Raw genomic sequence first — 16,303 nt, 5'->3', positions numbered from 1 at the left:
AAAGAGAACCCTCAGTGAATTTTTGCCTGTTGACTGACTGAAGGTCCGAGGTTCTGCGCTCAGCGTTCAGCAGCAGAATCTTTGTCTGGAGTTGGACAAAGGAACCTGAAGAGGATCATGTTCTGGTTGGTCACCTGCAGGATGTCAGAACAGCAGACCAGCCTCGCTTCCAGGTCGGGTCTTCGGACGGCCCGTGCGGGATCCGCCGTGGACCGGACCCACTCGTCAGTGATCGCCATCGATTCCAGGAAAGACGGCCGAATGAGATCCCACTTCTGAGCTCTGAGGGGCGAAGGTCAAAGGTTGGATCCGCAGGCTAAAGGTCCGATCTGAAACCCGTCCAGAAGAAAGAACCTGCATGAACAGAGTCCGAGCTGAGTGGAACCACAGCGGCTGCAGGTCAAGGGACACCTTCTGCGGGCGCTCTCAGGGCAGGTCACGTGTCGGGGATTCTGCGTTCGCTTCTGCGTTTCTTGCTTCAGTTCAAAGAAGAAGCTGAATTTGATGGATGGAATCTGTTTCTCACTCCAGATATGAAATTTCAAAGCACCACCGGCCTGGTGGTTGTCATGGTACTTAGTGCACATTCCACCTGTGTCCAACCCCAAGATGTTTGGTCTTCCATTATGTTGCATCACTTGCCAGTCATTCAGCAGACGCTTTTATCCAAAGCGACTTACAAAAATTGCAATTCATTAACCGAAAATCCAAAGTACCAGTAGTCGTTATTCAGAAGTCACCACTCTACCAAATAACCATCTTAGAACCACATACATACAAACATTCATTTCTTTGTGTTTTTTTAGGGGGGTCTAAGTGCGATTAGTGGGGTAGTGCTAAGTGAAGAGGTACGTTTTCAGCTCACGGCAGAAGATGGGCAGCGATGCCACTGTTCTGACCTTTTCCGGGAGTTTGTTCCACCGCTGAGGAGCCGAGACAGAGAAGAGCTGATACCGGTTGGACCTGCAGCCGGGGCTCTGAGTGACGGGTGGACGGGGCGGATCGGAGGGGACGGGTAGGGACGTGTGGCTGGACCATATCCTGGAGATAAGACAAGGCCGTCCCATTCACCGGCCGGTAGACGAGCACCAGGGCCTTGGACTTGATGCTACCAGGAGTCGGTGAAGGGACATAAGAAGGGAAGTGTGTGGGAGAATTTGGGACGGTTGAACACCAGGCGGGCTGCTGGTTTCTGAAGAAGCTCCAGAGGCCTGATGGTCACCGCTTAGGCACCGGCAAGGAGGGAGTTGCAGTAGTTCCAGCGGTTTGGTCTTCCAGAGGGTTGGTCGAGGGTTACCCTGGAAGAAGTCTGCTGGAACCAGAAGGGTCTGGATGCAGGCCGCTGGAGGGCCCTCACTAGCAGTTCCTGCATCCCAGAGGTTTTCATAGGAACGTTCAGTGGGAGCAGATGAAGACATGTCCGTAGACCACAACGCAAGATGGCTGAGGTCCTGCAGGCTAAACAAACAGCCCTCGATGAGCCACTGAGAACCGGCTCACGGTTCAGCGGACGTTGACCTTCTGGCTGTGGGCTTCCGACGCTGAGGAGGGGAACCTTCACCGCAAAGGTTCATTTGGACAAAACGAACAATCGCAGAGGAAAGATCGGCTGCTTTCCTTCCTCGGGGCTGAGAAGGACACGTTGTGGCTCCTTCTCAGACAAGTCCGGTCCTCCTCCTCACTGAAGGCCCGCTTCAGCCTCCGGCCACAAGGGGGCGGTAGCGGCGCGCTTCGCCGTCGACGCATGCGCAGTAACCGGCGAGTCGCGGCGGTCCGTGTTGTCGGTGCGGCGGCCGGTCGCTGCCGGTGGAATGAACCGAACCGAACGGCCCGCAGAACCGTCACCGTGACCGACGCCGCTGCCCGGGAGGAAAGAAGATCATGGCGGACGAAGCTCCTTTCCATCTCCTGCACACCGAGGTGGTGCGGTACGTCTACGGGGCCGCGGAGCGCGGAGACACGGTAGGAGCCGCCGCTCGGACCTCCGGTACGGACACCGAACCGGACCCCCGCTCACCTGGCTCGCTCTGTCTGCTCTTCTTAACCGGAGCAGGACAACGGGAGGAACATCACCAAGCTGGAGAACATGGGGTTCAGAGTGGGCCAAGGTCTGATCGAGAGGTGAGGTCCCAGAGCTCCTCAGAGGTCCAACCCTGGGGAAGGAGGTGCGTGTCCGACACTCGGGGTACAGCAAGGAGGACAGGACCCTGGACCCCGCATTCTGGTCCAGACCAGAAGATGTGGTCACAACATAGGGACCGGCGGAGCAGCCTCAGTGTGAGATGTCCGAAACCTTCTGCGATGGTGTCCACCATCTCCAGAAGAGCCATGTTTTGGAAAGAAGGTCAGAGAAGCCGGACTGAGATGTTTGGTCATGGACACATTCAAGAGATTCAAAGCGTTTGTTGTCACAAACAGTGGAGAAGTGAGTTTCCCTGTAAAGGTGAAAGTCCTACCTTGCTGTCAGCAGTGCATTGGGAAACGCGCCGGTAGAAGAGAGTCTACGGGATCACGGATACGAGTACGAGCAGTGCAGTAGAAGGTGTCAGTGCGGTGAGATGTTTGTGTGCAGCTTGGGGTGCAACTCACCCAGCACTGGTGCGAGGATGAGAGCACTTTAAGTGTCAGGAGACTTTACAAGGAGAACCAGGGTCCGATGGCAGTCGGGTAGAACCAGTTCTTTAACGTGTCCTTCTACATTTCACACTGCTGTACCTCCGGCCGGAGGGCAGGAGCCTGAACGTGTTGGTCCTGGGTCTCCTGTGGACTCTGTGGTGGTCGATGCTCTGCAGAGAAGGCAGCGAGGTTCTGGTGATCCTCTCTGCAGGCGTCTGCGGTCCAGAGTGGTGGTGCTGCCGCACCTCACGCTGATGCTCAGAGGAAGGATAGTGAATATATTGGAAGACGGATGCTGGAATTGGAGGAATTGAAGGAATCTAGAGGAAGACCAAAGAGAAGATATGTGGACGTAGTGAGAGAGGATATGAAGTTATTTGGTGTGAGAGGGTATGTACTTGTATGCAGTACTCGTCCGCAGAACCAACAGAAGTGAGTACTGCCTCCTTGTTCCTCGCAGGTTGACCAAAGATACGGCTCGCTTCAAAGACGAGCTGGACATCATGAAGTTCATCTGCAAAGACTTCTGGACCTGTGTCTTCAAGAAGCAGATCGACAACCTGCGGACCAACCACCAGGTAGAGCTCCTCCCAGATGTTCTCCTGCCCAGGCTGGCCGCCGTGTGTGACCTGCTGTGTGTTCACCAGGGGATCTACGTTCTGCAGGACAACCGCTTCCAGCTGCTGAGCCAGCTGTCTGCTGGGAAGCAGTATCTGGAGGACGCCCCCAAGGTGAGGTCACCTCCTGAATCATGCCTCCAAAAAAAAGGCCATTTCCCACCTTAGGTTGGAATCCTACTGGAAAAAAGGCTCGTCCGCTGTAACATCTGAACCTACTGAGGAGCAGAACGTGCACACTCTTGAAGGTACAATACCAAAGAGGGCCACCAAGCTGACTGGCTTCTCTAGAGTCCAACATGGATGTAGAAGACCTTATCCAAACAAGGTCACCGTAGGTGCAGTCTGCACTCAAAGGTGTTCATTCAGGCGACGTTCTCCCTGAACCTCCAGCCTTCTTTCAGCTCTGACCTCCGCCTGTCCGCCGGCTCGTTCTCCTCCTGCAGGTTCCGGATCTGAATTGTGGTTCGGTTTCCTTTGGGTACGCTCGTTTGCTGGAGGTGATCCTCTGAACTGAAGCTCTGAAGCTCAGCAGGTCCTACAGACTCCTGTGTGTCTCTGCAGTACCTGGCCTTTTCCTGCGGGCTGGTGAGAGGAGCTCTGGCCAACCTGGGGGTGAAGAGCATCGTGACGGCCGAGGTGTCCCTCATGCCTGCATGTAAGTGTGGTTGCATTCACGTGCGACCAGCGACGGCACGCTCCGTGACTTCTTCTAGCGGTGCTTCAAGCACCTCCGCTCCGATCAGGCTCAGGGTGGGCGGGCAGGTGGAGATGACTCGGCTGCCAGCTGCTGGTCTGAGGACCTTCTGAGGTTGTTCAGCTTGGAAAGGATGACGGTGTCAGGCACAGGAATCCCCTCGTATTCTTCTGTTGCGGGATGTCATGATTGCGTGTTGTGAATTCTCCAGTCTCAGGATGTGTCACGCAGGAGGACATGGCCTTCACTGCTTGTGTCCTAATGTACACGGGGACTCTTCGAAACATCAGGAGGACTTTATCGAAAGCCAGAAGATCTTTGTAAATCAACCTGGCTTTAAAACAACACCCAGCATGAAAAAGAGAAAAACATGAGTTGGTGTTTTTACTGGCTAGAAGAGGGACCAATGATGGAGATGTTCCCAGAAGGTCCCCGAGAAGAAAGAACATGGACAAGTTGTTCTTTATGTCTTTTGTTTGAATATATGAGGACCACTTATGTTCTCTGGTCCTCCTGTGGTTTGTGTTCCTGCAGGTAAGATCCAGGTAATGATCCAGAAGGGGTAGCTGCTCCACCGGAGACCTCCTGGAATGTCCACTCCTTCAGATGTTTCCATCTTTGGCTTCTGGTCGTCAAAGGGACGTTGATCTTGGCTCGCTGTGTTTTCTTCTGTCCACTTTCTGAGGACCTTCTGCACTGATGCCTTCATGATTCAACAACTGACCTCATGACTGGAGAGCATGTTCTAACCTAGTCTTCTGAACACAGTCTTGTCATGTTTGGATGAGCTGAGAGCACCACGCTGAACCTTCAGATGGTTTTCTCTTGAGTTAATAGTCATCTTAGTCTTCGATTTGACTGCTGCTGCATGTAAAATGAAACGCTGATCGTGAAGATTATCTTGATTAAATGGGTTTGCAGGATGCTGAAGATCCATGAGTCACTAAAGCAGGAGGTCCAGCACCGATGGTCCTTCTCAAGGGAATCAGAACATCTCATCTTCTCATTTGTCTTCGGAATGGATTGTCTCTCATGAAATCGTCTAATAAACGGAGGTGTGAAAACAACCTGCATCTCATCCTTCGGCTGCTTTGAAGGTTCACTGTGTTTTGTCTTCTGAAGCATCCTGACAGCAGCGGAGACTGAGGAGGTCCACCTCAGACGGCTTCGGGGTCCGAACCCCGGCCGACCTGCCGCCAGAGGCCGGGGGAACCCGGAGGCTAACACATCCGGATCTTCTGAAATGATCCAGATCTTCTGAAGAACTAGAATCATCTACCTGCTGTTCGCTGGAGACGCTCAACGTCATCTCTGCACCAAAGCAAGCCCAGACACAAAGATAGTCTTCAGAAGGAGAGTGAGATGGTGAACATCTGGTGGAGCTGGTTTGAGTACTGTGACCTCATTCCAGCTGTCAATCAACACGTTCATGGCCGCCGGGGGCGGAGCCTGTGGCCGTCACACCTGGTCTAACCTGGTGAGTCCCCAGAGTTTAAGGTGCGAAGGGTCTGAAGACACACGAGAGCGTCAGCTCACAGCGGACCAGCTTCACACACACACACACACACACACGGATCAGAAGAACTAAGTCCAGGCCTTTGTATCTTTACAGGTATTTTAATGAGCTTTCAGGTTTCTCTTCAATCCACAGTGGGTTGGGATGTCCTGCAGCTGTGACCAAGAGAAGATGAAGAACCGGTCACTGCGAGGAACCTCCGTCTCCATGTCATGGAGGTGGAGGCCTGAGGGCCTCTGGTCTCTCAGCAGCCGGTGCAGGCGGCGTATTCGCAGATGTCGCAGGAGTCGGCGTTTGACGCCACCAAAGCTGCACCAAAAGAAAGATATTTCACTCTTCTGTACTCTGTGATTCACATGTCTGGAACCCGGACGGATCCGAGGATCGGTGCGAGGAGCTCCTCCGGTCAGGACCCGGAGGATACACCAATTAAAATGAAGATCCTGTGTCCGGGCGGACTTTGTGACTAAAACCTGGAAGGCTATGGCCCTGCAGGAGTTGATCTCCTGTGTGCTGCAAAGGAGCTCACTGGAGACCATCATCTCGAGCCGGCGGTTCTCAGGACGGACGGAGAGCCGTGGATGTTCTTCTGCATCTGCAGGCTCCTATCTGCGGCATCTGACCCGACCCTCGGGCCAGCCACGCCGCACTCACGGGTCCCTCCGACGGGGAAAGCGGACCCCCGCGACGACCCGTCAGACAGCGGCTTCTCACGGCTCGGCCTCACAGAAGAACCTTACCCAGCCTGGCCAGAGCCGCTCCGGCGTCCCGGCTCCGACACAGAGGCCTGAAGACCTGGGGCAGCCCGGGGTGGAGGCACACTGCGCTGGCCCGGACCTCCGGAGGCTGCAGATCCCTGACGGCCTCAGAGTCTCCTGCGGCCATCAGAGCCCCGAGGACCTTGACCGACTCCAGGGGGAACTGATATTCTCCCTCCTTCAGATGCAGACACACACACACACGCACACACACATGCACGTTATGGAGGCCTTCTTTACTCCTTGGCAGGGATGGAGACACGATGCACATCCCTTCATGTCCAAATTCATCCTTTCTTTCATTCATTAATTCATCTGCTGATTTCTGAGTGGGATTCCAGCCCGGCCTCTTTTCCTCAGAGCATCACTGAAAAGGATGAATTCAGTCACACACACACACACACACACACACACACACGAGTCAAACACATAAAACCAACCTAAAGAGGAGGAATGCTTACTTTTAAATGCCCTTTAATTGTTTCTGTTTTTATTCCCATCAAATAATCTCACCATCATTGTCTAATGTGTTTAAAGGACTCACTTTGTTCTTAGATACTTATTGAATTACAAAGCTGCTACACTTCGGCTTTGCTCCTCCAGAACACACACACACACACACACACACACACACACACACACACACACACGTTTAGTCAGTTCAAATACAGTGATTAACTGTCTGACGTACGAAGAACGTACACGTTTCAGCAATGCAATGGTTTTAAACTGTACATTCTCCTCACAACAGGTCTGGGCGGGACGGATCCAGGAGCTGGAGCTGCTCAGGCTGTGGATGAAGGGAAGGAGTTTGTGCGGTCAGTCAGGTGGGCGAGATGCCTTCTTACCTGAACCATCACAGCGGCTGACAGATGGAGCGCAGCTGCCAGGAGGACGGAGGTGGCCAGGATCATCTTCATCTTGCTGCTTCTGTGAGTGTCTGGACTCTGCCTCTCAGCGGTGCCTTTATAAAGAGCTGTGGGCCAGAGTCAGTGTGTGTGTGTGTGTGTGTGTGTGTGTGTGTGTGTGTGTGTGTGTGTGTGTGTGTGTGTGTGTGTGTGTGTGCGTGCGTGCGTGGTTACTGATAAACAACATGAAGTGTTTATGACACTTCTTTACATCCTCTGACAGGCTCACATGAAATATTGGGTCATTGGTTTGGTTTGTGGTTCTCACCTAAAACATTTGCACTTCCCTGAACTGTCAATGTGAACGGAACTGTGTGTGTGTGTGTGTGTGTGTGTGTGTGTGTGTGTGTGTGTGTGTGTGTGTGTGTGTGTGTGTGTGTGTGTGTGTGTGTGTGCGCACCTAAAACATTTGCACTTCCCTGAACTGTCAATGTGAACGGAACTGTGTGTGTGTGTGTGTGTATTTTGGATGCTAACCAAATGATGGGCTTAACATCAGCTTCAATCAAATCATTTTGTTTATTAGTTCCTTACCTGATGTCCATCATTTTCTTTTTATAACATTTCATAATTGATTGATTGATTGATTGATTGTATATTCCAGATGTTTAAAGGAGATCAAGTGAATTTGATTCATAAAGGAAAGAATATCTAGATATTTATGAATCTGATCTTTAACTAACTTATCGTTGTTAACATTATTATCATTATTACCCGGCTCTCCATCCTGACCTGAACTTCCTTTCAGGAATGGACATCAATCAATAGAAACGAATAGATCTGGAATTTACGAATGGATGACAACTAAACAAATAAAACGAATAAATAACAACACATATAGAGAAACAAATAATAAAACAAATCAACAAATAAATCATACCATAAAGAAAAAATCAAATAAAATGAATAAGCAAATAAATTATGTCATAAAGTATCAAATAATAAAGTGATTAAGAAATAGATTATAAAGTGAATAAACAGACAAATAAGAAATGAAGTGAATACACAAATACCTCGCTGGTCACTCGCCATGACCAGAGGATGGAGGTCTGGAAAGAATAAACCTTAAAGTTTGTAAGAGAATAAACTTGTTCTAAAAGTAGCGTCGCGCCACCGACCTCCACGGACTCTGACCCTCCTGCGCATGTGTGTGTGTGTTTGTGTGTGTGTGTGTGTGTGTGTGTGTGTGTGTGTGTGTGTGTGTGTGTGTGTGTGATAGCCAAAGCTGTTCCCATGGCAACAGAGACGGAAACATTAGTCCCGCCAAGAAAATACAAATTCTGTCAAACTCACTATAGCTTTTCTAAAGTTTAATGTTATTATTCAGCCGAGATATTGAATGCATCATGGGTAGGACACACACACACGCTAACACACACACACACACACACACACACACACACACACACACACTTGCACAGTTGATATTTTGTACTTAAGTTCTCTGTGTAAGTTACTAAGTATAAAAAAAATTAGACAAAAATCCAATTTCTGTGTTGATGAACCAGGAGTTTATTGGATCAACTTGGATGGGATTCAATCGATCTTGCCGATCTTAAATCGATCGGGTGTGTAATCAAACCTCTCGTAGGGATGACAGTTGTTGCGTCCGACAGAAGTCAATATAAGTATGTGAGAAGTCATTTCCGGCTATCTGTCCTGTATTGTTCTAGCAGTTGCTTCTGCTTTTTCGTAAATCCAAGGAGATCTGCTGCATAGACTGCTTTACAGATTAGGATGGAGCCCTGTGATACAACCCCTCTGGTCCTTCTGGAGAGGAAAGTCGCCAGTTTTCGGATCACCTGAAAGACTGGGAATGTCCAGGCTGTTACCATTATCGTTGCATTTATTGTTACATTTCTTTAGTTCCGTGCCAAACCTAATGCAAATTGTAGTAGGAGCACGATTTGACAGATACCGAGGGGCTTTTCTCTGCTGATAGTCTAGCAAATATCTCCCAGAGGAGGTTCCCTGGGAGGCTAACTTACAAAACTGACTCATAAGTAGTATCACATTGACATTGGTTGATTCAGAGTTCATATTTTGCATTACATTTATGTCTCGGACATGACCTGCTGGTTCAAATGTGATAGAATTCCTGTCGTTTTATGCGGTGAAATACGGCTTGCCAGCGATCCTCGTTACCCTGTAAGTGTTGAGTCCCGGGGCATCGAAACCCGGGGACACTCCTTTCTTATTAAGGGGGTAAAAGTTGAAGAGCTGTCTGTTCTGTGTCTCCAGGGAGACCGAGGCACTGCTCACTTTTAGCTTGCAAGGGTAAGGGCTCTCAAACACCACCCTGAACACTCGGTCCTCAAGGTAGTCCAGCTGAATAGTCCGGTATTTGAATGGCACGTTGGAGTCCACCTGTGGTCCGAATTGCTGCATCACCAGCACCCCATCGGAGCCCACCTTAATCTCATAGAAAGTCATGTTCCTGTAGGTGAAGAAACCCACGTATGGAGCCGGGTCCTGTGGCGCTCTGACAGTTGGCCTCGCTTCCCTGAAAGCGTTCACCACTGCAGGGATGAGATAGTTGTAGGCCTGCCGCACGAGATCCTTGCCCGCGGGCCGAACCCCAGCCATCAGGATCACCATTCCCAGCTTGAGCCGCGGCACCAGAGAGAGGGTCGCCGCGAAACCGTCCAGGTCACCGTCCTTCCTCACCACGTCGTAACCCAGCTGCTCGTTGATCTCCCACGGTGTGCCGGTGGAGTTGGCGAAGTAGCCGCTGTTGCATTTCCTTACCGGGGTCAGCATGGTGGTCAAGGTGTCCTGGCGGAGGGGCATTCTGCTGCTCGCTCCCAGGAGACCGATCATCAGCTTCGTCATGTCAGCGGTCGTCGAATACATCTGGCCCGCCGGGCGATACCATCCGAGGTCATACAGAGGAGCCGGTCGGCCGCTGCTGTAAACGCCGACGGCCATCTGCCTCTGAATGGTCGGTGTTATGTCGAAACCGGTGTCATCCATCCCGAGCCGCTGCAGAACGTTGTCAGAAACCCACTTCTCAAAGTCAGCGCCCGTCACCTTCTGGGCCAGGATGTTGGCCAGCAAGGAGAAGGCAACGTTGCTGTAGTGGCATCTGAGGGGAGGAGAAAGTCACGATGAACATTTTTGAAAGTTCCCCGAGGGTAAAAACATTAGCTGAAGTGCTGCCCCGCACAGCAAACTCATTATTCAATCAGAAACGTCGTTACGCTGGTCAGTGCGGTAACACCATCACAGATCATCACAGGTTTTGGTGGAATCAGATGTGAGGAGACTGAAATGTTCCTGTCAGAAGTGATTCACTGTCACCTTCATGTTTCAAGTCTTTGTTCTCAGTTTGTCATCAAAAGTAATATTTTAGGGATGATGATATTCAGTGTTTGTCAAGAAGGAGCACCGTGCTCACTTGACTCCCGACGTCCTGTCCAAACCCATCGTGATGCTTTGGTTAGTCAACTAGCTTCTCCAAAAGCTTGGAGGTCACCGGGGACCAGTTGTCAGGGGGCAACCTGACGCGCCAGTTGTTCCTCACTGAAAAAACAGAAACAAACCACTCCCAGGAGTCTTACCTGGTCCCTGGATCTGCCACAAGAACGTCATCCTGGAGCAAATTCAGGGCCGTCTGCGTGTCTCCGTTCCAAAGCAGATTAGTCGACCTTAATCTTCTGGGTAGCCCTAAAACCACGTCAGATCACCTGGGTGATTAGTTCTGTGAGCAGCCTTCCGAAATACTCCTGAATGAAGTGACTGTGAGGTTTCTGCAACCTTCATTTGTCAATGTGTGTTACAGCACTAAACTGACTCAGCTTTCAATAAGCACTGGAAATATCCTTCATTCGTCCAAACACGAATGAAGTCGTTTTTTGTAAGTTGGATAAAAGCGTCTGCCAAATGACTGTAATGCAATATAATGTAACACGAGTCCACGCCTTCCCAGGTGTCGGAGCCACCCGGGCTGCCCTTCGCCCTCAGACTGACGCCCATCTGAACCTTCATCAGGTTGTGGGGAGAAAAGGCTCCCCAGGATTCACCAGCTTCTGGAGGTAAGCTGTTTCCTCACCGATGTGTTTTCTGAATGTTAATTACTATTTCATCATCGACTAAAAAGGTAAAATAATATCAGAAACAAGCAGTAACTGGCACCGGGTAGGTGGACAAATATGAAGAAACACAAGTGAAATGCTTAGATCTTACGGGCGAGGGTTAGGGTTAGGCATATATCATGGGCATATACCCATGTATTTGGATCCGCATATGTGTGTGTGTGTATTTATACAGCACAGAGGTTTTAATCATGGCTGTACAAGAGCAAGCCTTGAACACAAGGTGGATGAGGCCAGGTTGACCCCACCAGACCAGCCCTCAGGCGCAGGCTGGGCAAAGACGCCCCAGAGGTAGTCCAGCATACATGAGCAGGGTGCAAGAAGCTCGAAGGAGAGGCGTACATGAAGCGTCAACACTTTGGTGAGCATCCTTCAGAAGGAACATCTATACATTCTGGGTTGTTGTGGTCACCCATGGAGGTCCCAGGTCCCAGGGTCGAGGTGGAAGACACCTTCATCGGTGATCCAGAACAACCGTTCCAAGATCCTGTGCAGAAGACAGCAATAGTGGATGTAGCAATCCAAAGTGACAGTAACGTCAGGAAGCAAGCGCTGGAGAAACTGGAGAAATACCAGGGTCTCAGGGAGCGGCCCTGGAAGATGTGGTCCTCGGAGTGATGCGCTCACTTGGAGCAGCAACACAAGGTTGCGGAGATAAAGACTATCCCAGCTGTCACTGGGGTTCCAGCTCAGCAGCCAAACCAGGAAAGTATAAAATGACTTTATTAATCCTTCACATGTGTTTGTAACGCACGAGGATACTGCTTCAGTTCGTCCTCCACTTCTTCTGCACGGCGTCCCCGATCGCACGGCGGCCTTCCTCTCTTCTACTCGCCGGCAGCTCGAGTCCGTGTCCTCAAATAGACTTCCCCTTCAGCAGGGCTTCCCCTTAGCTTCATCCTTCTTTTCCATTCTGAGGGCGCAGAGCTGATTAGCGATCTGCGGACACGGCTCGGCTAATTTTAGCTACTTAGTGTGTTAAAACGAGGTTAGGTGACGGACTGGGCCGCAGCGGACGGTCCATAGTGAAGCTGCGTCCTGATGGGAGGCTCTCAGCGAGGACCTCACGCCGCCTCTCTTCTGCATGAGTGTTAATACAGGGAAGCGCCTCTTTCGAGAAGCTTCGTCTTTGGCATGACCTTTGGATTGTATGAAGAAATGGAGAAAAAAAAAAAAAAATCACAGATGTCCAATGATGCTCAGAATTCAAGGTTAGCTTTTTCTCTCTTGTAGACCTGATTTTGCCCTGAGAAGACTCCCTCCCTACACCTCCCTAATCCATCCAGCATTTCCAGATTAGCACGCCGCCGTCGGATGGTCTGACAAGGCTGCCCGCTGGCTGGAACCAAGCTGAGACCCCTCAGCCTGCGGTGGAAAACGCCCTAAACCTGTCATTCCTAAGCTTATCGCGCCCGATAAAAACTAATCAAATATTGAATCGAAATGGAATTTTTCAGCCCTCTAGGAGCTTCTGAAAATGCAAACTAGACCCAAATCACCCGGGTTTTCCGCGGGGTCTTAAATACACTTTTGCCATGTGTATCGATGCACACAAAGAGTTACAGTGTGCGCTTACTCTACTGTTTCTGAACAAACACAGAAGCCGAAAATCAGGCCTGGCGTCGGCGACACAGGACTGAAATGAAGACGTGGGTTAGGGTTAGGTGCGACCGTTCCTCCTCTGATTAGCGAACTTTGCACGGTTTGGATCCACAGCAGCATGCAGAGCACGGACCCTTTAAACATGAAACAGAGTCGTCCACTTTTGATGACCCAGATCCCAGATTCAGAGGGTTTATATTGAAGGATTGGGGCTGGCACACCTCGAGAAGAGGGTCTTCATCTCTACAGTTGAGGGCTGATAGTAGGTCAAGAGGTGGAGAATGTCAAGATGAGATGGCGGCTGTGTACAGTTGTTTCTCAATATGAAGGCGTTACCAAGGTTCCTCTCACCACAGGATGTTTGACAGCAGCGGCATCTACCAGATCAGAGTGTGTACATATGTCGACCAAGAGAGACGGAGGTGGGAGTCCGATGCCAGACCCAGAACACAGTCAGCAGAAAATCACCAGGAGGGCCTAAGAAAGAAAAGAAATCTCTCCAAGGGTTTTCTGAAAGCCTGAAAGGCTAGAGAAGCAGAGAGGTTCTCAGAAGAGTCTGAAGGAAAGATGGTGACGACAGAGTCAAACGCTGCACCGACATGTTAGCTGCGTTAAGTTAGCGGGGCCAAAGAGAGGACGTTAAGGTTGAACTTCTCTGGAAACACGATCGGAGCTGGTCCTGTCTGAGACGACAAGGTGACGCGTCCCCTTGTGGTTCGTGTTCGTCGTGAAGAACCTGTCCGAGGGGAACCCCGAGTCTGAATCAAGGCTGTAGATGTTTTGGAGAGGGCGTTACCGGAGAGCTGACTGGCCATCCTGCGCAGGGTGAGGCCAGACGTGGGTCTTCCGGAGCTCTTTGCCTGCTCCCCATTTCTCCCCAGTGGGTTTTTGATGGTAAACCCATCCACATACTTCTCCAGAGGGTCGTCCAGAGAGGCCACCACACCGTCCTGCCACAGCTTGTACAGCATCACGGTGGGGAAGATCTTGGAGAGGCTGGCAATCCTGCAATTGCAGTGATTATAATGTGTATTTTAACGAATTCACAGTCTTTATCCTTGTTGCTGCACAGATGGGAGACCTTCATTTAGAGGATGATTCAGTGTCATCGATCAGCCTCTCCATGAAGTTCACCTCCATGCAGCCACGCCTCCAGGTCTGGCTCTAATCCTCAGATCACATGCCAAATCCATCTCCCTCGTCCTCATCCATCATTAATCAAATGGAGCCGCTGACCCGCTTTCACGGTGATAACGTTAATAACTGCTTGTCTACCGTTCAAATAAATCTGCGTTTCCCTTCCGTTTGTTTCTCTGCCCGACCAGGTCTATGACTTTGAGAAGACGCGTCCGGTCCCACCTGTAAACCGTGTACTCGGTCGGCGCAGGGGACGCCGGGTCGCTGCAGTTCCTCTTTCCAAAGTTTCCGTTCCACAGAACAGAGTCGTTCAAAACCACGATGGCCGACAGGGCCGGCAGCTTGGTCTCGTCGACGCTCGTCCTCAGAAGTAGATCGATCTGTGCGGAGAAAGTCAAGCGGTCCACCACAAGCCCCTGCTCGACATTAGATGTCAGAATGATTGAAACATACTTGTTCCAAAGCCACCCTCAGAGACGTGATCGGATGTTTAAGGGCGACGGGCTCCGGGAAGCGGGGACACATCTCCTCCACTGCTTGCTCTTTTGCGGTCTTCTCTGCAGAAAGAAGAAAACAAGGTCGTCCGATGTGACGCGTTCATAGATGAAACATCTGAGAGCCTCTGAGCTCCGTGGACACACCAACAAACCGCCAGCTCCGACTTTACATCATGGATTAAACAATCACCCCGTTCTACAAACATTAAATCATCACTTCTTCATGTCTAGTTCCCCCTCTCTTCAAACATTCTTTTATCAGCGCACAAACAATGTGGAAAGATCGGTTTACACGACTCCTGATTTGCACTTTGTCAAACATTTTTTTCTGTGTGGTGTTTATTGACTGTACTTTAGTTCTGTGCAAACCCTGAATGGTTCTTGTTCCTGACCATGACCAGCCTCCAGACATCTCGTTGTGAGATGTCTGCAGCCCACAGTCAGAAAAACAGCCACTCCTCTGTGGAAAAAGGGAAGTGGACCGTTCCACAGCGGAACTGAGACCCAAGAAACAAACAGCCGTCGCTCTTCCACAATAGTTCAAGTTATAAAAATTCAAAAAGGATAAAAACGTCAGCAAGCCTCTGCTTTCCCACGGCCCGCGGGTCGTAAAGTTGGGTTCTTTACAACGTAACTTCACGATTCATTGGATGTTTGACTGATGTGGAGGTCTGGCCTGTAAGTCAGGGAATTTTATGTTGCACATAAAGCAAAGAATGTAGAGTGTGTTTATTTTCATGCAGGTACGTCCCTCTCCCGCCCCCACACTGGTTAATTTCTGCTGGTAATCCCTCTGAACCAGCTTTATGTAATCCTGTCGCTGTCCTTGCAAACTAGCAATTACACCAGAGGGGCAAAGGCGGGACGGTCCCAAAGCCAGTTCTGGCGTTGCGTGTCAAAAGCGTCAACTTTGCCGAGCCGAAAATCCGAGTTTTAGAAATGAAACCTACCCGCCGTCAGCTTTGGCAACCGGTACTGCCAGATGAAGCAGCAGGTCATGACCACAGAGAGCAAGAAGAACACCACCATTCCCAGCGTGGTCCATTTCACCTTCATGTTGTTGGCGGCTCGTATTCTGAAAGAAGCCTCGGTCAAACAGGTTTTTGCCGTCGACCAAATCGTGACTCTGTGGAAGAGTCGCGGTGGGCGGGCTTACCGAAAGGCGACGCCGTCTCAGCACCTCATGATCTTGGTGCCTCTCTTGATCTTTGAAGAACAGATATCCTCATTATTTTGCTCCGGAGTCCACATGGGAGAAGCCAAACGAACTGTTCTTGAGCAGTCGACGCAAACCTCCAGCTAGATGCACTTAATCCTGACTGTGATCCCAGAAGCACGGATTCTCTTCCCCACCCTGTGACATCATAATCTGTGGGGAGATTCAGCCACAGGACCGGATGCCAGAAGGAATCCCACAAAGCACTCATCCTGCAGGCTCAAAACATCTCGTAACCTCCAGGGTTAAGTCCATACATCATCTCGTCTAATGCCCTCCAGGGCTATTCTGCAATATACCGCTCTCTGCAGTATAGCACCGCAGCTGTCAGCTGGCCAGGCATCCAGGAGCAAACATCCGGAGCGACGTCCAACACGTTCACAGAGGCTCAAAGCTCACCTGGGAGACCCATGAAGAGAGAGCCTCAAGAAGTAGATGATGAAATTTCCTCCACACCTTGGAAGAATCAGCATTTGAGACTAAAACAACATATATTGATAGCTAAATGCAGCTTTTTGTCCAGCCCAAGTCAAAGGGGGAGCCTGTGCCGGGAACGTCACCTCTTCCTTTTCACCACAATGGCACAAACAAAATGTTTAACCGAGGGACAAAAGTTGGAGGCGACTCAGGGAAGGGGTCTCTCTT

The 16,303-nt window shown here is 50.5% G+C and overlaps 3 protein-coding genes across 4 annotated transcripts; 1 reads left to right on the top strand and 2 right to left on the bottom strand.

Moving 5' to 3' along the window:
* The first annotated feature begins 1,747 nt into the window (after positions 1 to 1,747).
* Positions 1,748 to 4,997, top strand: trappc6b (trafficking protein particle complex subunit 6B). 2 transcript variants are annotated; one of them, XM_086159154.1, is made up of 6 exons: positions 1,748 to 1,962; positions 2,054 to 2,121; positions 3,077 to 3,194; positions 3,282 to 3,347; positions 3,798 to 3,891; positions 4,465 to 4,997. In XM_086159154.1, the coding sequence occupies exons 1-6, from the start codon at positions 1,882 to 1,884 to the stop codon at positions 4,494 to 4,496; spliced, it is 459 nt and encodes a 152-aa protein (XP_086015280.1). In that variant the 5' UTR covers positions 1,748 to 1,881; the 3' UTR covers positions 4,497 to 4,997. The 2 variants fall into 2 exon arrangements, with proteins under 2 accessions (XP_086015280.1, XP_086015279.1); XM_086159153.1 differs by having other exon boundaries at positions 3,264 to 3,347.
* Positions 4,998 to 5,547: 550 nt separating this feature from the next.
* LOC147226752 (guanylin-like) lies at positions 5,548 to 8,153 on the bottom strand. The gene is made up of 4 exons (XM_086159842.1): positions 8,126 to 8,153; positions 7,053 to 7,180; positions 6,187 to 6,382; positions 5,548 to 5,755 (listed from the first exon to the last, which is right to left on the bottom strand). The coding sequence occupies exons 1-4, from the start codon at positions 8,142 to 8,144 to the stop codon at positions 5,691 to 5,693; spliced, it is 408 nt and encodes a 135-aa protein (XP_086015968.1). The 5' UTR covers positions 8,145 to 8,153; the 3' UTR covers positions 5,548 to 5,690.
* A 447-nt stretch (positions 8,154 to 8,600) lies between these two features.
* LOC147226751 (beta-lactamase-like protein 1) lies at positions 8,601 to 16,026 on the bottom strand. Its single transcript, XM_086159841.1, has 7 exons — positions 15,599 to 16,026; positions 15,393 to 15,517; positions 14,399 to 14,502; positions 14,168 to 14,325; positions 13,605 to 13,813; positions 10,673 to 10,778; positions 8,601 to 10,197 (listed from the first exon to the last, which is right to left on the bottom strand). Exons 2-7 carry the CDS (start codon positions 15,496 to 15,498, stop codon positions 9,219 to 9,221), a joined length of 1,662 nt encoding a protein of 553 aa, XP_086015967.1. The 5' UTR covers positions 15,499 to 15,517; positions 15,599 to 16,026; the 3' UTR covers positions 8,601 to 9,218.
* Positions 16,027 to 16,303: the final 277 nt, after the last annotated feature.

Source organism: Fistularia commersonii, chromosome 14, assembly GCF_037954325.1.
Source record: "Fistularia commersonii isolate RoL2024-O1a breed Wild chromosome 14, RoL_Fcom_v1.0, whole genome shotgun sequence".
NCBI lineage: Eukaryota > Metazoa > Chordata > Actinopteri > Syngnathiformes > Fistulariidae > Fistularia > Fistularia commersonii.
The sequence above is the reverse complement of the archived record's forward strand: the minus strand, read 5'-3'. Positions and strand labels throughout refer to the sequence as shown.

Bases quoted from the DNA above. Each gene is read 5' to 3' on its own strand.
- trappc6b (XM_086159153.1), top strand. From the start codon at position 1,882: ATGGCGGACGAAGCTCCTTTCCATCTCCTGCACACCGAGGTGGTGCGG. The intron at 2,122-3,076 runs GTGAGGTCCCAG...TGTTCCTCGCAG, and splicing joins GGCCAAGGTCTGATCGAGAG to GTTGACCAAAGATACGGCTC. The intron at 3,892-4,464 runs GTAAGTGTGGTT...GTGTTCCTGCAG, and splicing joins GGTGTCCCTCATGCCTGCAT to GTAAGATCCAGGTAATGATC.
- LOC147226752 (XM_086159842.1), bottom strand. The intron at 6,383-7,052 runs GTAAGAAGGCAT...CTGCATCTGAAG, and splicing joins CAGCCGCTGTGATGGTTCAG to GAGGGAGAATATCAGTTCCC. The intron at 5,756-6,186 runs GTAAGGTTCTTC...CTTTTGGTGCAG, and splicing joins AGCGGCTCTGGCCAGGCTGG to CTTTGGTGGCGTCAAACGCC.
- LOC147226751 (XM_086159841.1), bottom strand. From the start codon at position 15,498: ATGAAGGTGAAATGGACCACGCTGGGAATGGTGGTGTTCTTCTTGCTC. The intron at 14,503-15,392 runs GTAGGTTTCATT...TTCTTTCTGCAG, and splicing joins GTTGCCAAAGCTGACGGCGG to AGAAGACCGCAAAAGAGCAA. The intron at 10,779-13,604 runs GTAACGCCCTCT...ACGTGGTTTTAG, and splicing joins GATGGCCAGTCAGCTCTCCG to GGCTACCCAGAAGATTAAGG.